The sequence below is a fragment of the Zerene cesonia genome, chromosome 6 (assembly GCF_012273895.1).
Source record: "Zerene cesonia ecotype Mississippi chromosome 6, Zerene_cesonia_1.1, whole genome shotgun sequence".
NCBI classification, from domain to species: Eukaryota; Metazoa; Arthropoda; class Insecta; order Lepidoptera; family Pieridae; genus Zerene; species Zerene cesonia.
Genome location: NC_052107.1, coordinates 2,901,074 through 2,923,204, shown reverse-complemented (window position 1 = coordinate 2,923,204; position 22,131 = coordinate 2,901,074). Strand labels below are relative to the sequence as shown.

General features: G+C 37.3%; 3 protein-coding genes across 3 annotated transcripts in view; 1 reads left to right on the top strand and 2 right to left on the bottom strand.

The window, feature by feature from the left end:
* Positions 1 to 838: 838 nt before the first annotated feature.
* On the bottom strand, positions 839 to 2,005 carry LOC119840423 (40S ribosomal protein S14). Its single transcript, XM_038367034.1, has 3 exons — positions 1,894 to 2,005; positions 1,470 to 1,714; positions 839 to 1,105 (listed from the first exon to the last, which is right to left on the bottom strand). Exons 2-3 carry the CDS (start codon positions 1,704 to 1,706, stop codon positions 887 to 889), a joined length of 456 nt encoding a protein of 151 aa, XP_038222962.1. The 5' UTR covers positions 1,707 to 1,714; positions 1,894 to 2,005; the 3' UTR covers positions 839 to 886.
* Positions 2,006 to 3,035: 1,030 nt separating this feature from the next.
* On the top strand, positions 3,036 to 7,464 carry LOC119840371 (GTP-binding protein SAR1b). Its single transcript, XM_038366962.1, has 5 exons — positions 3,036 to 3,202; positions 3,510 to 3,559; positions 4,063 to 4,182; positions 5,201 to 5,502; positions 5,655 to 7,464. The coding sequence occupies exons 2-5, from the start codon at positions 3,517 to 3,519 to the stop codon at positions 5,769 to 5,771; spliced, it is 582 nt and encodes a 193-aa protein (XP_038222890.1). The 5' UTR covers positions 3,036 to 3,202; positions 3,510 to 3,516; the 3' UTR covers positions 5,772 to 7,464.
* Positions 7,465 to 9,860: 2,396 nt separating this feature from the next.
* LOC119840584 (histone-lysine N-methyltransferase 2C-like) overlaps positions 9,861 to 22,131 on the bottom strand; it is a 38,179-nt gene continuing 25,908 nt past the window's right edge. Inside the window, exons 38-51 of the mRNA XM_038367271.1 lie at positions 21,935 to 22,128; positions 21,570 to 21,728; positions 20,353 to 21,474; positions 20,207 to 20,266; positions 20,033 to 20,123; positions 19,852 to 19,952; positions 13,897 to 19,722; positions 13,562 to 13,780; positions 13,242 to 13,397; positions 12,879 to 13,017; positions 12,269 to 12,539; positions 11,614 to 11,743; positions 11,006 to 11,188; positions 9,861 to 10,717 (exon numbers count right to left, since the gene is read on the bottom strand). Of these exons, the coding sequence (XP_038223199.1) occupies positions 10,625 to 10,717; positions 11,006 to 11,188; positions 11,614 to 11,743; positions 12,269 to 12,539; positions 12,879 to 13,017; positions 13,242 to 13,397; positions 13,562 to 13,780; positions 13,897 to 19,722; positions 19,852 to 19,952; positions 20,033 to 20,123; positions 20,207 to 20,266; positions 20,353 to 21,474; positions 21,570 to 21,728; positions 21,935 to 22,128 (8,744 nt within the window). The 3' untranslated portion in view covers positions 9,861 to 10,624. The remainder of the gene's footprint in view (positions 10,718 to 11,005; positions 11,189 to 11,613; positions 11,744 to 12,268; positions 12,540 to 12,878; positions 13,018 to 13,241; positions 13,398 to 13,561; positions 13,781 to 13,896; positions 19,723 to 19,851; positions 19,953 to 20,032; positions 20,124 to 20,206; positions 20,267 to 20,352; positions 21,475 to 21,569; positions 21,729 to 21,934; positions 22,129 to 22,131) is intronic.

Here is a 22,131-nt window from a genome sequence, read left to right as displayed (position 1 = left end):
CACAAGGACGTTTACAGCTATGAAGGGTGCCTTGGGCACATAAGCATTTGGGGCCCTCTTAGAAAGTAAAGTAGGTCTATGTTAGGTCTCGTTTAGACTGCATTGTAATCAGAGTGGATTGCATGCGTCATCACTAGATGGTGAACTAAGTAAATTAGGATGCGACCGGAAATAGTACAAACTGACATAGAATCAACCTTTTCTTTATGTGATTACATCTTCCGATATGCTCTAACAAGATCTCTACAAATTGGATGGTGTAATAAGCACTTTAGGATTTAATTTTTCAACCGTAAAAATACCTGCTTTAAGGTTGTTAGAAATTAAATTATATCGATTATTTAATTTTGATTTTTGTGAAAAACGTGCTTGACAATAATTCTTGGCCCTCCAGGGAGATGGGATCCTCCTGAGGATGGGGGCGCCGTGTGCTCTTATGGTAATGTATACATAATATGCATATTATATTATAAACAAGACTGGAACCTGTTCTTTCTGTATTTCACTGAAATTTACCTAAAATTTTTTACAATACCTATTCTTGCAATTCCACAAAAATCCTCGCCTTGTTATTAACATTCTCCCTCTTAACTAGTTTGTCAACTACTTGTTACTTATTTGATAGGTAAAATAAAAAGTTGTATTATGTTGGTAACAATCTATAATAGCATATGAGGTACTTGCACTCATAATTTTATCAGCATCCTTTTAATTAAATAAAACCAACAATAAAAAAGGAACTTTTTCTTATATTGATGGAAAAAGTAAATGACAAATTTTTATAACAGTTAATTTATTGTAAAGTGAGGAATGTTTAAAACAAAATAAAACACTCAAAAACTGTACACCATTTTATTACAGCACACAGTTGCCTTAAACTTAAAGATTACAGTCTGCGACCACGTCTACCACCCTTCCTCCTTGTGGAGTCCGATGGCACAGGCGTAACATCCTCAATGCGGCCAATCTTCATGTTGGAGCGGGCAAGAGCTCGGAGAGCAGACTGTGCACCAGGTCCAGGAGTCTTGGTCTTGTTTCCACCAGTAGCACGCAACTTAATGTGCAGAGCAGTGATACCAAGAGTCTTGCATTTTTCAGCAACGTCCTAGAATCAATGTCAATTGTTAATTCTGACTGCTCCAATCAAATTTTGAATTAAATCATTTTTAAACCAGTTTCAGTATGAGCATAAATTAAGAGTTTGTACATTTTTTAATGGTTTTGTTTCAATAATTACTATTATTGATACATGTTGATATTATGATGTTGTAGCAGTGTAGTTGTTATAGTAAGTCTTGCAATCATTACACTTGTTTAGTCAGGAATAATCTTATAATTTTAGATTAGAAATTAAATTTAAGTGAGACATAAAAGTAGAAGAAATAAAATCACAAACAGCCTAAAACATATTTAAGGTTATAAATTATTCCAACATTGATATGGTCATGCATAACTGAACAAAAACAAACCTGAGCGGCTAACATAGCAGCATAAGGAGAGGCTTCATCACGGTCAGCCTTAACTTTCATGCCTCCAGTTACCCTGGCGATGGTTTCCCGACCAGACAGATCAGTAACGTGAACAAATGTGTCATTGAAAGAAGCAAAGATGTGTGCCACACCAAAGACAGTTTCACCCACCAGATGTTGTGGCCCAAGAGTCACTTGAACCTCTTCTTTCGCAACTTTGTTTTTTCTGGGGGCCATGATTTAGCCTGAAAAACACAACACTGCTTAGCACTCTAGTAACCCATCAAAATCTCGAAAATCCGTTCACCTTAAAATCACGTATTTTATAAGTCGAATCACAATTTACTCTTATATATAAAAATTATAATATTTACGGCAAATATTCGATAAAAACATTATTTTTTCAACATAATATTGAAAATACCTTTAGCTCAAAAGCTGTCAAACACTAAAAAGAATGCCGGATGTCATTAATAGACAGTTGACAATTTACCCGTGACAAGATTGAAGTTGAGTTGCCATAATATATTGAAAGAAATAATTTTTTAGGTATGTAAATACATTTAAATAACGAAACTTGCTATTAGCTTATCGAAGCAAGTTATAAGCATATATATAAGCAATATATAAAGTATCTACCCGATCACATTAATATTCTAATTTGAAACGTGCATAAACTTAAGTTTTTCCTTTAATGAATATCTCAAAACCCCGATAATGTTTGTATTTGTTACAGTAAATGTAAGCAATCGGTAAATATCTACAATTATAGTTAATATATATAGATAATATAATACCAACGCACATGGTAAATGAAGTGATTCACATTTACCGATAATTATACAAAACTTCCGCGCGACCGTGGTAAATGTTGACATAAGCTTTGGAATGGAGAGCGAACGGGTGAAACGCCAATGGTAACAATGTAAAAATAAGGATGAACAGAATATTCATGAAACAAATTAAATTGAAAACACTCCGAGAGTCACGAACAAATTTTTAACGAAAATAAATGTACTCAATAAATTCAAGCAGCTAGAATCGGTGCAAGGCAGTCACTGGAAAAGCAGGGTGAAATAATGATAAAACCCGGAATAGTTTGTAATCAAATTTAATTATAATGAAGACTACAGTTGTCTTTATTTTAATAAGCATTTGAATCCGATGTTTGATTTAATTATTTTTATTTACTGCACCTACTAAAGGGGTATGGTAATTTTATATTATTGCCGGTAAATGTGATTAATTCGAAAGTTTTACAACCTTTACCACGAGCACTGGTAATTATGCATAGTTCCTGGTAATTGTACATAATAACCGCACTACAAATTTACCCTAACATATTCATTATGCATATATATTAATGTGCGAAATGTGTTCTAAGTATTAAACTATTATATCATTATGAAATAATGTAAAATGATATGTAATATAAAATAAAATTTTCCTTGTGAAGATGAAGTAGATATAAAGAATATTTCAAGAGTATCTTAATTAAGAAGGTAGATACACTATGATTACAATAGTTCTACATTGAATTAAAATAACTCTACCTATTGTCTATGTACCCGGAAGTAGTTCACGTCATTGCCAACAGTAACGTTTGATATATCATCTCTGTCATATAATTGAGAAATTCGTCGATTTTGACGAAATAACATATTGCAAATAAGCTTGCAATAATAGGATAATATAAGTTTAGTATCAAATAAAATAGTTAATCTTACCTAAAAGTGAGTATCGTTATCATGTTTGTATATTTTAGTTCAAGTTCCAACTACGCATGACGTCTTGTCATTTATATTACTCAATAGGTTTTTACATTGTTACTTTATTTTAGAAAAAAATCTTGAACTTTGGCAGAGAAACCCTTTGAAATTGATTTATTCTCCAACTTGTTTACATTTGATGGTGATATTAAGATGCAAGTCATGTTAATAAGAATATCTTCTTTGTGTCCTCTTTTATGGAACTCAATCGTAGATTAGAATATGTTGTATTATAATAGTAGTTTAATTAATGTTCTTTTTTAAATTTTAGTTCCAAAATGTTTATCTGGGATTGGTTTACTGGTGTCTTAGGATTCTTGGGTAAGTAAATCACAAATACCAAGGTGTTCATATCAAAACTGTTGTGGACAGTATAAGTCACTTTTACATCTGCATTGTGCAGTTTTTCAACATTATTCATATTATCATATGTAAAAAAAATCCAGTGGCATTATGTATTTATAAACATTGCTATATATAAGAAATATTTTAAAAGCTCATGCCTTGTTTTTATTCCATTGAAATACTTTGTCTCTACTTGAACAATATTACTCATCATATAAAGTATATGGAAGAATAAAAAAATTAAGATATTCATAATCATATCATCTGTTCCATAATTGTTGATTATAATCTCTGAGATAAATGATTGCTCTTTGAACTCTGATCTAATGTTATAATAACAGGTTTTTGATGTTATATTGTATCATAAACAATTTTTATATAAAATATAACTTGACATTATATATTCAAAATTAATTTATACTGCAATTATTAATTTATGTAATACACAATTTCACTTAAATCATTGTATCTTTTAATAGGTCTTTACAAGAAATCTGGCAAACTTCTATTTTTGGGCTTGGACAATGCTGGCAAAACCACATTGTTGCATATGCTGAAAGATGATAGATTAGCTCAACATGTGCCTACACTACATCCAAGTAAGTGCCATTGCTATACTATTTATAACTTCATATAGAAACCACATTTGACTATTGTTTGATGACCACCCATATCTTGTGAGTTTGTGAAGCTGAAGGAGGGAAATCTCTGGAACTGATATTGAAAATTCTTATGTTTATTCACCTGAAAACATAGAAAAATTATAAAAATTGATCCATCTATTTAGCATTTCAGGACAAACACACATACAGAAGAAATGTGTATACATCTTCATAAGCTTTATTAAGGATATAATTGAAAATTATTGTGTTATTTATGTTTAGTTAATAATAAGCAATTTACCTTGTACATAAATAAATTGTAATTCTATCTACTATATTTGAGAACTCTCAAATGATCTCATATGTGTAATTATACAAAAACTATATATTTTTTAATCTAAGAATATGCTTACAAAATAATATTCAATAAAGCAATTTAAAAGTCAACAAAATCAAATTAATAAATCCTATATAATATCAATGTGTCAAAATTGAAATGAGACAAATAAACATAAGTAATCCACATTTATGTTAATGATGTTGCATAAATGGGGTCAGTAGGTTAAGATTAAGATAGAAGTAGTTAAGATGTATATTGTATATGGTATTCAGATTTTTAAGATATTCATTTTACCCTGTCTCATATGTGTGGCACAAATCACAATCCTTCAATAATAATAATGAATTTATATTTATAAGTTTAATGCACCTTACTTTCATTACACTCCACTTTTCTGCTACAAGGTGAAATCAATTAGAAATGATGGAGAGTTTGTTTTTTAATGCTTTAATACTCTTATCTATGGAACTGCTAAATCGATTTGGATAAAATTTAGCACAGAGATTGTTTAAGACCCGAGAAAGAACATGGGATAGTTTTTCCTGGAGATCCCACAGTACCTAAAGTATGCAGGAAAAACCCCAGAACTATTTATCTTTTACTTGGACTACCTGGGGCGTGGGCGCGGCCGGCTCATTATAAATATTTATCAACAACCATTTAACTATATTACAGCCTCAGAAGAGTTATCAATAGGCAGTATGCGATTCACGACGTTTGACTTGGGAGGGCATCAACAGGCGAGGCGCGTGTGGCGGGACTACTTCCCCGCCGTTGACGCCATTGTCTTTCTCGTTGACGTGTGCGATCGTCAACGCTTTAAAGAGTCCAAAAAGGAGTTAGACTTGCTGTTAACCGACGAGACCCTCAGCAATTGTCCCGTACTCATCCTCGGTAACAAAATTGACAAACACGGAGCGGCCAGTGAAGACGAGCTGAGACAATTCTTTAATCTATACCAACAGACTACTGGAAAGGTGCGTATCATATCGCGTTCGTGATTAGATATAGAGCAATAACGGTGACTTGGCATTATATGCGTGTTGTCTCATTTATTATAAGATAATAATGATGTAAGTTAGATTTTGTTTAAGTGTGATTAATTAATTATAATAAATCGTTGTTTCAGGGCAAAATATCGCGGTCAGAGCTGGCAGGCAGGCCGTTGGAGCTGTTCATGTGTTCAGTTCTGAAGCGACAGGGCTACGGAGAGGGTTTCCGCTGGTTGGCCCAGTACATTGACTGAATACCCTCCTCATTTATTCGCTCGCTTTGCCTCTCCGTACCAAGCCTGAACGTCGACAACTGTGGACTGTTGTGTTCAGTTGGAAAGCGAAATTTAGTTAAAATTCTTTAACTTAAAAATTTGCATTTTATAACCGTCATCAATAGAGATATTGAAGTTACCAAACAATGTTGTGAGTAAAGTGAGATACTTACCTAGAAATTCAACAATATTCAACTATGTACATGGTATGTGTAAAATTAATGATTAATTATACAATATTTAAAATATTTAACTAAATTTCGAGCTTTCTGGTTTTCTTTTTTTTTGTTCTATTTCCTGATTTAAGTAACACTGATAACTTTTAGCTAAATTATAACTGTTTTCATTGTCTCATATGAGAAGCGAGATGGAACAATGCTTGCTGTATTTGTAAAAATTAATAATAAAACGAAACAGTCTACTGTGTAGATCTTTGAATATACCAAAATGAAAAATTGTTTATTTGTCAGAAAAAGTGTGAATCAAAAGCTAAATAGATAATGAAGAGCGAGCTAGACTAGTTTGGAGCAGTATAGGATGGTCACCATGAGAAGCTTTAGGTATAATATTGATCACAGCTCTGTTGGGTTCTGTAGGTGATAGCCCGTTTCAATTACTCAAAAGTTAGTCTTTAAAAATCCCTTTAAATTGCTAGCGTTAACTTTAATTAAACTATTTCAATATAACTATATAATATCAGACACACACATAATTACGTATTCTAAACTCTGTCATTAAGCAAATTGCTTTTATTTCTAGCTACAATTTTTACTACAGAACCCATACTTTATTTAATCGGGCTTATTCTTATATTAGCACTTAATTCGTTTAAATACATTTTAAATAAATGAATAGGACTTTTGTTCCTGGGTTAACTTCATTTGGTTTGCAAAACCGTGTAAAGTTTTAATTTAGGTAATGGTGCAATTATTTGCGTTTGTGTAGTATTGCGTCGGGTCCAGTCATACTTTGTGTCTACCCATTACTTTTATATCTAAAATATCGTATTTATCATTATTTCTATTAGATTTATATATCTGATTGTATGGTTTTTAACTATGCGATCAATGTGACATTCAATTTATTTATTTCTATTTTCTGTTTCTCATTCCAGCTATCGAGTGATGATTTTGAAAATTAATGATATATACCATAGTTCATTGTGTTATGTTCTTAATACGCGATGTTTATTTTTGTAAATTATTTCAATCGACTATATATTTACACTCAATTTTCCTATATATTTGAGAAACGGCTGGTCTATGTTTTGTTTCTTTTTAACAGTTCAAGTTATGTTTTACAAGCTTGTAGCACAAGTCTTAACTGCAATAAAAATTATAATACAATATTTATAATTACAATTAAATCAAATGTTCTTGCAAAATTTTTCTCTACGTAATTAGTTATTGCCATCACCAGGAATGCCTATGGATGAGTTCAAACCATTAGTTGTAAGTAGATAGCAATGGATCTGTTACGTATTCGCATGAACGAATGAAATGTATTCCAAAATTAAATTACTAAAGGCTTTACTAACTACGACGAGCCGTTTCCAACAGCGTGTTGTCATCAACAGCTGATTTTCCAGATTTACTTAGGATTGTTCTTCGGTATATTATTTTTGCATTATAATAAGTTCAAAAATGTTTGTAATAAAATTTTTATCAAACAACTGTTTAGATTTATTTCAAAGAACTCTCTGCTCTTAGTTACAACATTCAAAGAAAAGGACCTAAGATAATACACTAAAATTATTCTACACTGAAATACAACTACAGTTTTGAAATTAAAGCCATATAGTTTAGTGTAGTTAAAAATATTGTAGAGTTTGGGTAAATATAAAACCTAATAAGTAGTGTTAAAACATAGTTCACACTTTGATAAATGTCATTTATTGATACATTGCTATTTTCATAAAATTTTATTTTACTGTCTCCTCTGGTTCTTTTGTTTAGCTTAAGTTCCATTGTGGAGGTACATTTATATATCAAACTAATCTAATACAGTTCATGTGTGTAAGCTCTAGAGAGCAACTTTTCTTTTAAACTGGGTCAAAATCAAGTCCTAAGAGTCGGTTCATACAAACTGGTAAAACTAATCATCATCATCAGCCCATATATGTTCCCACTGCTGGGACATAGACCTCCTATGAGGGTTCAGGCCATAATCCACCATGCTGGCCAATTGTGGGTTGGCAGATGTCACATGTCGTCGAACTTTTCATTCTTGGACATGCCGGTTTCCTCACGATGTTTTCCTTCACCGTTTTAAGCAGTGGAGATGTTATCCACATGTGCAGATGAATTGAAAAATCAATTTATTTCCTGCACGCTCGCCCATTCTCGAACCCCGACTTATCGATTTTGAAATTCGAGGTTCTCACCACTGAGCCACCACTCCTTTATTTAGGTAAAGCTAATAAAAGCGTGTTAAAAAATTACGAAATATAAAATACACAGCAGACGACTTTATAACTACAGTCATCTTCAGGTGCCCAAAAGGTGTTTTATTAGTTTTTGAAGATCTTTGCCTGGCTAAAAGTTGCTTCCTCAAATTTGGACTCAAGAGTGTGTGCAAATATGTGAATGTTGTTTGAGTATTGGTTTAATGAAATTTTTACTAATATAATATCCTATCCTATATAATGTACTCTTCACGTGGAATTTCAGTCATTAATCCGTAGTGAAGTTGTTCGATATGCATGTTTTAATTTTTTTTTTTTATTAAAATAAATACAGTTAGTACCATGGGCTTGTGAACGATGGGAATAAGAAATAAAAACATGATAATAATTAAATGTTTTAATGAATGGAAAAAAATGTGACAAAAATATTAATTCTAAAATATTTTAAATATAACCTTCACAAACGTACACAATTCCTTCTCACGATAGTTACACTTGTTACCGCTGTAAGTGAATGGGAATGCTTTATAATAAATAATTTGATGGAAAAGCGATGTAACATCACTCAGATTGTGTTCCACGCATTGCAACATATACCTAACACATGATTATATCCTATCGAAAACATTACGATTGCATTATAACTATTTACAAAAACGGTATCTTTCGTATGATATTGCACATTTAACACTTAAATCTACATCGTAGCGTCGTCCGTCGCTGGGGTCGATACGCGACCGGTAAATATGCTTTTTCGAGAGCCAAGATTGTTGACATTGATGAAAAAACTATATACGTAGTCGTAGAAAAAATAACATTTTTAACAATTACATTTTATCACAATGGTATCGGCTGCTTATTTATCTTCCTATTTCGAAATTATTTGCAACAATCTTGCCTCTCAAATGTCTTTTCAAAGCCAACAGCGGATTTAACATTATTCACTACGTCATACACACGACTCTAAACTAGTTGTAAGGACACGCATTATAACTCACACTAATCACAATGGCCACTAAGATTGCTTTGCGTGACTAAGAGTGAGGTATATTCACATTTGGATTGTTTTATGCGGCACAACAACAAAATGTATTGGTATAAACTAATTACTTTATCAAATCCAATGCCTCCCTTAAAGTTTGATAATAAAATGACTATAAAATCGACACAAATCATGAACGAAATATACGGAAGTCATCTTGCAATACATTTAATTAAATTTATAACTTTCTCAAGAAACCTTCAACTGGAAGATATATATCGTCGATACCTTATCTAAGTTAATAGTACAATAAAATAAAAACTACTGTTTTATTATACTAAGGTTCTGTAAACTAAACCCAATTGTTTATTTAACGTCTAGCATTGATTTCTATAATTATTATTGTTAATGAGGTCAGTTCTTACCAACCTAACGTAACTACAGAAGGCGCCCTGGTGTCCGTACGTCTAACCTACGTGCTACATACAAAACGGTGAGGCACGATGTGGCGTTTCATCTGTCCACTAAGTTATTTAATCTAATTTACGTACAATTATTATTATAGTTGTATAATATTCGAAATAAATATGATAGATTTATTATTTGTATTGTTAGTACGATAAAATATGTTGATCATTTATTCTCAGGTCAGATACAAAGAAACAATGAAAGTATGTAGTAGTAATATGTAGTTAAAACAATGAAATGGTAGACAAATAACCTAAAAGACAGATCGTATACACAACTACAGCTAAACGAATCGCGCGTCACTAAATGCAAACAGATAACTTATTTACGATAAAATTCGCATGAGATTATTGTAACTCATAAAATATAATATTCATCATCGTCCTATTTTGATGAAGTCAAAAATCATTCAAGTCAATAAAGAGAATTATTAAATTTACCTACATATATACATATTCATATTATTTATTTTAGATAGAATTAAGTCGATAGCAACAGTAAATAAACATTCGAAAGTGATAAAAATTCTTCAAAATAAAAGGGAAATATTTTATAAAGACTGAATAGTAAAAAAAATAATAATAATTATAGCTTAATTCTACAGAAACACCTAATCATATATTCGGAAAACTCTCGTCTAAAAACTTTTAATAATAACAATGATTTTTATATAAAATTATGATTAAACTATTTAACCTCTGTGAGTGGTCACGTACAAATTAATCAAAACTATCGTGTAAAATTATTATAGTCTTATAAAATAGATCACACATGAGCTTAAAAGTGTATACCGTTACGTGTTTACAACAATTTGACTACGTTTGAGTGATTTCACTTTGGTACATCTAACTAACACTCATAGCCTTTACTTATTACCAACTATACACGCATCATAACCTTCCATATACGACCGACTCGCAATGTAGGAATATCCATCGTATAACATTGAAGTCGATTGATAATCATCTGAAATACAGTTTAGTTCATCCACTTGCGGCAGTTGGGCGCGCCGCACATGCACATTATTTTGTGAGCGTCGTCCTCTATGTCGAATTTGTAGTCGTACGCCAACTGTAAAAGATAACTTTTTAATTATCCTTATCAAATAATTAAAATGCAAATTAATTATAGCGATAGGGTTTATGATGATGATGATGATGATGATTATGATGATGATGGTGGTGGTGGTGGTGGTGGTGATGGTGATTCGGTGGTGGCGATGATATTAGTCACGGTTGTGATAATGATGTTAGTGGTGATACTGTTGTAACAAGTGTCATTGTGGGTGTTTTTAGTGTTCGTGATGATGATGACGCCGTGGGTGATGCAGGTGACGTTCATGTGTCGGCGGGGCCGCACCTCCTCGCCGCGCGAGATGCGGCGCTTGGCGAAGATGATGATGCGCAGGTGGCGATCCACCTCGACGGTCTCGGCGACGCAGTTGGGCTGGCACGAGTGGTTGATGTAGCGCGCGAGCCCGCCGCACAGCGTCGCGTCCACCACGCGCCGCTCGTCCAGCCGGAACATGTAGATGCCGCGGTTCTGGTGATGCCACACCAAGTTAGTGCTACTCGACAAGTTATCTTTGTGATTGGTCGCACCTATACTCAGCTAGATATTTTTGTATATTTTTTTTAATAGTTATTAACGTAATCCCGAGCGGAGACGAATCCAAAAAAGCAAAGTCATTAGAATTCGTTCAGGGCTGCTGTTGTGTTTTTAATTACACCAAATTACGTATCTGGAACACGATATATACTGGCTATACCACTCAAAATGTTTGTTTGAGGTTATACCACAGAAAATGTTTTGAGTTTGAGTCTTTATTTTATTATACTACACTGGATTTACAGACTTGATGCATTCTGGGCGGTTAAATTAGAGTAAACAAATTTTTAATTTGTATAAAATTCTTTAAAATTGTAAATGTGTCGAAAATATTTTCATATTTTCTTTATCGAACTTACCCTAGCTTCATATTGTTTCTCTCTAATTTCGGATAGTTCGGAGCGGATGATCTCGCCAATGTACTCTATAACCATAGTGTGTTTCTCCAGGTCTCGTGCTGCGTACAGTCCTAAACCTTGGATTTTCGATCTGAAATTTGAATGTGACATGTGTCTTTAAATGGAAAGTCCTAATGAGATTCATATTCTTATTTCCGTCACAGAGAGAGTAAATGACTTACGAATTAATATAGGTATAATTAAAAAAAAAGGTATCTCCGAATCAAAACATATTATTAGTTAAACCACTTTCGTTTACAAACAACAAACATAAATTGTTTGGACAATGACACACAATACATGAAATGCATGTAACTGTCTGGTTGCTATTAAAGCATAAAGCGTAAGCATAGCTCCTGTAGATGTCGTAGATTTTATATGGACTCGCCACACACGGTTACCGCCGGTGAGATCCGCCAAATGGCTTCCCGCGGTGTGCCTGTCGCGTAATGCCCTTGTGCGACGACCCTAAATGAGTATTGTCGGCGTATAGAAGAGCATAGTTCTAGAACTATACACTTAATTTAACAAAGCCTTTATTAAAACTGTTAAATTCGTACACCGATATAGTTATCGGTAGAAAGCAAAACCGGTGTTAGTAAGATAATGTAATCACCTCGCCAGGTAGACGTTGTTGCGCCACTCGAGCTTCATCTTCTTGTACTGGCTGCTCTTGGTGTGCACGAACTGCTTGGAGTAGGGGCAGGCGGGCGAGTCGAGCGCGGCGGGCGGCGGCTGCGCGGGCACGAGCGAGCGCGCGGCGCGGCGCCAGGCGCGCGCGCACCGCGCCTCGCTGCGCGCGCAGCCCGACGGGTTCACCGCCAGCCCGCCCTCCAGCAGCGCCGACCGCCCGAACTTGAAGCGGTAGTCCGTCAGCGTCTCGATGCCTATGACCAATTATATCATATCACTACATAGTATGAAACATACTCACTTTCTCTACCCCTGTATGGTTAAATCTTTAAAACTACGCAACAGATTTTGATGCAGTTATTTTTAATAGACGGTGATTCAAGAGGAAGACTAATATGTATACTAACATTTATTAAACTACTCCGTATTTAACGTGTGCGAAGCCTCGGGGTAAAAATTCTCTCAGTTTTTGGTGGCCATGTTAAAAAAAAAAAGCAATCTTATAATGGTAAAAAAAACTGGTATATGGTATGGTAAAAATCTTATGATGACTACCATCATAAGATTTTTATATATAGATTAAAAAAACCTACCGGGTAAACTTTCCAAAACTCTGACGACAGCTGGTTCAGTGAGACCAAACAAATCTTCTCCAGTCACATAGTTTGGCCACAGTTTCAAAATGCCATCCTCATTTCTTCCTTCCCTTAAAGTTGCCACTGCATCGAGAACCTATAAAAATATATTAGTTTTCAACAAATGCTCCTGAATATTGTGCAATACGCACAGTATATATATTATTAAAAAATACTGAAAAAAAAGTCTGAAAAATAATCTCGTTTTCCTTTAGCTAAGATATAATATATTTGCAGGAATCATCCAATTTATGATTGTCAATCAAAAGTAAGCTCTAATACAGCAAGTTAAGGGCAATATTAGCTTAACAAGGTACGCACGGCGGCCCAGGCGGCGCGCGGCGTGGGCGCGCACATCTCGTGGCGCGAGTCGTCCTGCACGCGCACGTGGAAGCGCGGCTTGCCCTCCTCCTCCGATATCCAGCACACGTAGCGGCAGCGGCTGTTCGCGCGGCTCATCGACCAGAAGAAACGGACCTGAGACGCAAACATTGTATTGTAGATCTTTCTTCAATGATTATCATCAAAAGGCTAGTGTACTAAGTACATAAGGCTAAGTATTACAATAAACGGTAATGAATTTGAATTTAATTCAATGATTATTATTCTTAGATGGAAGCAATAGTTTAAAGAACACTTACTATTTTATATCCAATAGGGTAGATATAGTTAGGCGTGTGGAATGCAGCTAATTGATGCGGTAGCAGATGTCCCGGGCTTAAAAAGATGAGGCCTCCCACTCGAATCAGGTGATTTGTGTCCGAGTGCAGCATCACAGACGCGACTTGGCGTTGCTCGTCGCGTGATATGTACACGCGTCGTTGTACACTTAGAGTTGTTAGCTCGTTGTCTTTCTCGTTCTGTGAACAGATATATTTTTTAGAATGAGTACGTTATATAACTATTTCAAATTCTATAGAAAATTCAATTGTTTTATTACCAAGTATAAAAAATTAATAGGGTATAAATGACGTACCTTAGGAGCATGTGAATTGCAGAACGCAGTTTTGTTTTTGTAGAACACGCAGTTGTCTTTCACAGCGCATCCAAGATGGTAAACGCTTCCGCATCTAACTTTGAAACATCTCACGGTCGCTCCCAATCTTCTACACACTGCGCACGTCGCGTTTGAACCAGCCGCGAGAGCATTGTCCACATTCATAAGAGCCCCACTGACAGTTTCATATACGCCTTCAGACCACAACGCACAATTTAAGTGCACCCATCTATCTACATCGCAGTTGAGTAGCCTCGACACCCCGTCTGCCACACCGTCTCCTTGAATGCCACATAGCTCACACTTTCGAAAGTCCTCGTTCGTAACTGGCATGATAGCAACACCAGTGCGAAACACCAACTCGGTGAGCTCTCTATCAGTTGGTCGTTTGTATTTAACGGGCGGTCCGATACAACCTGGTGCCCATAATTTGTAACGAATTCCCTTATATTTTTCTTTCTCCACGCTTTGATTACTCTTTTCGTCTTGTTCACTTTTCAAATCTTCATCCAGCGCGCTAACATCATCACCCACTTCTTTCATTAGTTCATCGTTATCTAATGAATCCATAAAAGACAAGTCCATTTTTTCATCCTTAATATCTGGTTTTATATCCAAATCATCGGTTTCCATACTTTCCGTTGAAGCAGTATCAAAATCATCACGATCTTTCGATAAATTCGTTTCAATGTCAGATTTGCTATCTTCTTTTATCGATACTTTACTTTTGCCGTCAAGAATTATATTCGTGGGTCTCCAAGCGAACCTTTCGTAACATTGAGTGCTACAGAAATACAACTCTGAATCACTATCACACAGTATTTCTTCGGCGTTGCCTTTGTTTGCTGCTAGCAATGGAAATTCGGAAGCTTTAGCTCTAACCACTGAATCTAATATGACAACATCGCAATGTCGACAGAACTTTGCAGCTCCATTTAGAATGCTTTGTATGTCAATTGGTGCTCCTTCTTTTCCATCTTTTCCCTTTGACCTATACAGACCTAATTTATGTGATGGCGGGGTAGCTGTTCGTTCAACGATTTGATATGATGTCGGTGGCGGAATATGCAATATTCCAGCAAGCTCTTTGAGAACCCCCAGTATGTCTTCAGCAGCCCCTGAAGTTAACGTTAAGGTTACAGTGACGTTTTCATTATTTTCAGTATTTCCTGGGGAACCCTCCATCTTAGTCTTAACAAGGGAGTCACCATCGATAGACTTTATATGCTTTTGACCATCTTCTTCGTCTCTCAATTGATACAAGGACAAGGGTTTAACACGAATTGGAATAGGTGCAATAAGGGGTATAATGGGTGAAACACGTCCAGACAAAAGCATATCTTCGTCTTCCTCTTCATCGTCATCATCAATTAATTTAAGGCCTGGGAACCTATCATCTGGTTCGACTTCAAAACCTTCAGGACTCGAACAACTAACTATAGTATCAGGAGTATCTGTATCTCGTTCTTTACAAATGAAATCAAGCTTTTTATCTTCGGGGTCCTCTTCAAATAGTATTGGTTGAAATTCTTGATCGTAAAAGCCTCTTTGCGTCGATGCTGTTGGTTTTTCAGGCAATGGTTCTTCCTCTCCGAATGGTTTGGTGTTATAATAATCAGCAACGTTCGGTATCTTTGCGTTTCCAAAATCTCCTAATAAATCTCCTTTCAAAATATCGTAATCTTTGTTCTTTAATTTAGTCAAATCTCCAGATCCAAATAAAGGACAAACAGCAAAGTTAGTTGTTAATGATGGTTCCTGTATTTGCATGGGGGGTAACAGACGTAGCTGAGCCATTAAATTATCAATAAAGGTATCATAATCTTCTTCATACCTAGAACCTTTTCGAGGACGTTTCTTCGCAGCAGCGTGAATACCATTTTCGGCCGCAGCCTTTAAATTCATTTGTAGTTGTTTTCGTTTTTTCTGTTGATATTCCCTCCTCTTACGTTTCTTCGCCTCAGATGGCGTTTCGGAAGGATTAATTTCCGAGGCGTTGTCCATAATTACACTTTCAGGGAATTCTTCTTTCATTGGCTGGTCAAGCTTTCCTTGATCGGATGCAGTTGAGACACCAGATGTAGCAGACTGCTGAGAGCTTTCGTCAAGAAGTTCTTTTTTTACATCCATGGGTGTAAAAGGTCTATGTACCGGACTCTGTTGAGGAGGAAGAACCTCCTTCTTTATTATTTGTTGTTGTAACATTTGTTGGCTTTCTACACTCATTGGGTACATCGGCATAGTCTTCATTGTGGGAGAACATTCGGGAATTGGTGTAGTGTCTTCCTTATTTAACAACTTCACAGGCTGTTTTCTAACATCCATTAAAGACTGCGTGGATGATTGCAGCATCGGTGACATAGAAGACGTGGGAATCGTCGTTATTGATCGACTTGTAAAAGGTTGACTGATGCTTGTAATGTGCCTTGGTGAATTTTTGGGTATCTCTACATCCTGTGTCAACGACAAAGTAGGCGGAGGGATAGATGGTCTAGCTAATTGCGCTTCTAGTGAAGGTATTGTACCAAGCGCTGGAGCAGTTCTTTGAATTGTTACTGTCCTTTGTGGTACAACATTTGACGTTGTCGTAGTGGTTTGCAACAATTGCTTCAACAATACATTTTGTGATTCATCATTTCTTTGATTAGCGCTCGATTGTTGTGAATTTTTATTAGCTACATTATCAGATGCAGTCGACGAATTAGTTTCATCTGTTTCCATGGGTTCTGATTTTACAATAACAGACTCTACACTATGACGCTTTGTAGGTTGAATATGCCCCACAATAACTTCGCTTTTCGGTTCATCAGTTGATTTAGATCTTTTCAAAGGTGATGTCAATTGCGTGTGTAACAATTTTGAAGAAGTTATAAAATTTAGAGGTCCTTGAGTTTGCTTAACTTGCATTTGACTCAATGCTGGATTTACAATGCTATGGGTACGAACTGTTACATTAGGAGCTGGCTCCTTATTACTTATTATGGACCTCGACGTCATTACAAGTGCTGGAGGTTGACTGGAACTTATATTCTGAGAATTAAATTGCAAGTTGCTAGTATTAATTTGCCTGGCAGGTTGAAGTAAAGTGTGACCTAATATACTCGTTGGCAAAACTTGAGATTTCTGAAAACTACTAATACTTGTTGTAATTGTATTATGAGAATGTATAATTTGTGGATTGCTTAAGTTGCTTTGAATTTTTGAAAGAGCAGGCATTTGAATTATTTGCGATGGCATAGAAGACACATTGGATTCTTCATTGGGGTTAAATGTATGGTTTGTTATAAGCGGTGATTGAGCTGGAGACTTCATTAAAGAGCTTTGCATATTCACGGGCGAATTAATTGGTGACACAGTAGGCGACTTTCGCATCTGTCCCATTGTTGATAATGTGTTTACGCGTGATCCAAATGCTTGGGCAGCACTGATCGACATTGATTCTACTGTCCCTGTTATTGATGTAGGTGGTTTTTCAATTCTTTGAATGGGAGACGGTCTCGATGTGGCAACCTCAACTTTTGAAGATGGTAATAAACTCTCATAATTAACTTGCGTAGGAGTCGTTGCATCACCTATTTTTCTTGTTATAGTTTGAGATTCCACTTTTGCGGTACTTGTATTTAGTGACGACATGATAGTTCTCAACTGTTGTGATACACTAGCCATATTGGATGTCATCTCAGCGGGTTGAGATAAGGGCGATAATTGCGGCACACTTGCAGATTGCATATTTAATCTTTCTTGTTCTCTTGATGTGAATGAAGGCTGTTCCTGTGGTTCTTTATTGTCTTGCTGTGTACTTTGATTATTTATTGGATTGCTAGGATTATGAACCGTTGTCGGATTCGTTAGCTTAGTCTGTTGTTGCTTAGTACCAAAAGTCTTACCTTCATCACCAATATTATCAAGCATACAAAGCATATCTTCAAATGATTCTACATGTTTAGGATTACCCTCTACAGCTTCCGAATGCTCTCGCATTGTTATATCGTTAAGATAGCGCTCTTGGGAAGGAGTCGGCGATGGTATTGATATCTGAACTGATTCTTGGGCCATGTCTGATGATATCTGCATATTAGAATCAATAACCATTTCTTTAGTTTGATTGGCAATAGCTTTAATTGTTTTTACAACATTTTCATCTGCTTTCTTTTCTGATGCTGAAGTAAGTTCATGACCGGACTTACTAAATGGTAACAGTAAGTTACTTTGAAGATTATCTTCCGGTTTGTCTTCATCATCTCCCTCCATTATATTGTCTGGGATTTTCTCTGGAATCGGATCTGGACTCTTTATGTCAGCTTTTCCTAAAAGGAGAGGCGTTCTGTCCGTTAGACAGAGAGTATGAGGCAACTCAGTTTGCTGACTTATTTCATTTTCAATATCAATATCTCTGTTGGAATCCTTAATATTATGTGACATCGGTTTTGTATCTTTTGATGAAGATTCTTGAGACATAGTAGACAACATAATGTTATGTTGGGATGTTGATGAAACAGGATTTTGTCCTTCTTGGCTACTTTCAGATGTCACTGTACTGTCAGGAGAAGCAGCATCATCTTGAAATATTTTGGCGGGCAGTGTAGCATCATGTGTCACAGATAAACTCGACAATTTAGTATTAGACAGTGATAGTGCCATCGGTTTTTCAATGGTTTTAACAATCTTTTGCTTTACTTGGTGCTGCGTCATGATCGTTACGGGAACTCGTGATTGGCCAGAGATTGTGTTTGATGTGGCGAGAGTAATAACTGGGTTAATACACGATCCTTTCGGCACATTGGAGGAAATTACACTTATTACTGAACTCATGGGTTTGTTAAGCGGCTGAGATGACAAATTAAGTTGTTGATTTGTAATATTCAATGGTACTTTTTTAATTTGTGCTTTGGGCAATCCACTGCTATGTCCAGCGACGCCACCAATAGGCACAGATAGATTTTTCAAAACTGGCACGGAAATAGTTTGATTCGCTATAGACACCGAAGCTACTGTAGCCTGTGAAACTTCATTCAATATTTTTGTATTCGAGTGAGGAGAAAGAACCGTTGCGCTCAAGACAGGTAGACGCGAGAGAGTCGAACTTTGAGAAGTGTTTACTAGTTTATACTGTTGTAAGTTACTCGACGGCTGTTTAGCTGTCGCTAAGCTAATGACGGCGACAGTTTTTGTCGTTGTTTCAGTTCTAGTAAGTGCTTTCTCATGAGAGGCTTCTTCTTCAGCCTCATCTTCTGGTTTTCCACTGTCAATCAATTCCTCAAAATCTTCCTCTGTAGCTATTCTTTCTTCGGGTGATATAGCTCCGGGCTCGACGACGACTATATCATCTTCTTCTAAATGTTCCACGAGATGTTCCAGATCATCATCTTTTGCGAAGCTCATCCTCGCGTCCGTCGCGTACTCGACATCATTAGAATAAATAACGTATTTCCTTGCGTCGCTCGTTTCGCCTTCCTCCTGGGGATCCGGAGCGGCCGTCTTGCCGGCGAACCTGGGGCGAGGAGCGGAGCCTCTTTTAAGAATAGATATTTTGCTGACGTGAGCGGGCCGACGTCGCTCATCTTCCTTCGTCGGCCAAGGAGGAGCGCCACCAAAGAGGCCGGGCTTGAAGTATCTGTAGCCGGGCGGGAAGGGCGCGAGGTGGTGGTGGTGGCCGCCGCCGTGCTCGTGCAGCGGCGCGGGCGACGCGGCGGGCGACGCGGAGGGGGTGGGGGTGCGCGCCACGTGCGGCGACCGGGACACCGACGGGGACGCCGGCGCGCCGCCCATGGGGCTGTACTGCTGGCGTTGGAGCATCTGCTGCCGCTGTACAACACCATTTTAAAGGTTATAATATCTTAAAAGTATTTCTGTTAGTTTAATAGCCGATTTCATATAGATAAGAAATAATTATTATTATATCGCATTAGTAAGCTTTTTTAGAATTTTACTCACAGCAATTTCATTGGAAGTATTTCCTGGTGAAGGCAAAGGTTGTGGACTTCCTAGTGGTGAAGTTTGCTGTCGTGAACCAAAAGGCACTCCAACTCTCATACCTGCGAAATGCAAAATTATAGAAATAAGCAACAAGATTTAAAAAGTTATATCTAAGTAATTAATAATATTCATCAATTACCTTGTTGGTGATGCGGGGGTCTAGCAAATCTAGTTGGAAGAGGTGAACATCCTGGGGCCGGCCGAGGAAACCTTCCCGCACCATAATCGCTCTAAAATAAAAAAATAAAAATAATTAGCATAGGTCTTAAAAAAGATGGAAGATAACAGGAATTTTGAAGGAACTCACACATACATTTTGTAATTGAGGTGAATGCGACGTCACCGGACTTTGTATTTGTGATTGTTGATAAATCTATAAAGAAATCAAAATCGTTAGTTATCCATCATAATGATCATATTATTAAAAATTGTTACCTAAACAAAATAAAGGTTTTATACCTGGGGACTGCGACTGGGTGTAGGCAATTGGGGACTCGTTCTTTGAGCTTGAAGCTGTTGTAAGAAATGTTGCGGCGACATTGATGATTGCATCGGCGATTGTTGTGTATGCATAGGAGATTGTTGTATATGCATAGGCGACTGCTGAGAATGCATCGGACTTTGTTGTGGATGCATCGGACTCTGCTGTGGGTGCATCGGGCTTTGTTGAGGATGCATTGGACTCTGTTGAGGATGCATCGGACTCTGTTGAGGATGCATCGGGCTCTGTTGAGGATGCATCGGTGAATGCGCAGTCATTTGATTTTGCGTATGCATCGGTGATTGTTGGTGGATCGGAGACTGTTGAGGATGCATCGGGCTCTGTTGTGGATGCATTGGACTTTGCTGAGGGTGACTGGTCGCCTGTACGTGCATCGGAGATTGTTGTGAATGCATCGGCGACTGTTGCGTGTGGAGGGGAGACTGAGTAGATGAATGTAACGGCGACTGGGACGTGTGATGCAGCGGGGATTGTTGCGAATGTAGCGGCGATTGCATCGGGGAAGTTAGATGGTGCAAAGGTGACTGAGGGGCTATCGAATGTAGCGGAGACTGAGAGTGTGGTGATTGTACGTGAAGTGGCGACATTGCTGGTCTTGATCCAGCTGGTCGCGGCGTCTGACTGCCTGGTGGCATGCTGTTTCGCAATTGCTGTTGACCGAATTGTACAATTCCTCCAACAGATTGGGCCCGCTCTTGCACCCCGGGTAATTGTCTAACTAGTTGCTGCTGTGGCGCCCCCGTTTGTTCTATGACGAGGGTACGGCCGCCTTGAAGAATTCTTCCTTGAGCATTAAGTGGTGACGTCACCAAGCCAATCCTTTGTTGCTGCAAAGGCTGGCCATCAGAAGTTAGAAGTGTTTGTTGGGTTCGTATAAGAGTTTGTTGTTGCTGAATAGACGAGCCCTGTAGCCCTATTTGCATAGATCTATTTATTGTGGCTTGTTGCTGTAACTGTGGAGATTGTCCGATGTTTTGATTTTGATTGAAGGCGCCTTGGTTTGTCGTAATTTGTTGTTGATTAATAACTGTTTGTTGTGCAAGCTGGGGATTTTGTTGACGTTGTTTTGTCTCGTATTCCTATAAAAAAATTGTATAATACATTTTTATTTATCTTTTAATAATTAGAATTTTATTTTGAGATTAAATTTATGCGCAGCATGCATATTACATACCTGCATGAGCATACTATGCTGCCTAGCCTGTTTTCTGGCAGCTTCCAAGTGTTTTTGTAAAGCTTGCTGTTCTGTGGAGACTCGCTGAAGCTCAGCTGCATCATTCGGCATCAATTCATTTCCTGACTTCCTCAACTGGCGCTGCTTGCTGTTCAGGGACTGAAAAGTTACCACTAATATGTACATACAGCAAAAGCAATATGACCCGAGAGACCTGTTAGTATACACATAAACATTCGGTTATCACAAGTGAACTAAATATTTAAAAGGTACCTGAAAATAGGAATCTTAAAACCGGGAGTCGGAGGAGGCTACCACGCGACTACAAAGCACACGAACACGAAAGCTTACTACGGCGCACTCACCTTGCGTATCTTGCGGAGTTTTTGCACTTCCGCCTCGTAGTACCGCAGCTGATCGGCGGCATACGCGTTGTAGTTCTTGAGCCATTGCTCGTAGACGTGGCGCGCGTGCAGGTCCGCCTCGCTGGCAGCGCGCTCGGGCGGCGGCGGGGGCGCGGGCGGAGGCGCCCCGCCGTACAGCGGCACGGCGGGCGGGGGCG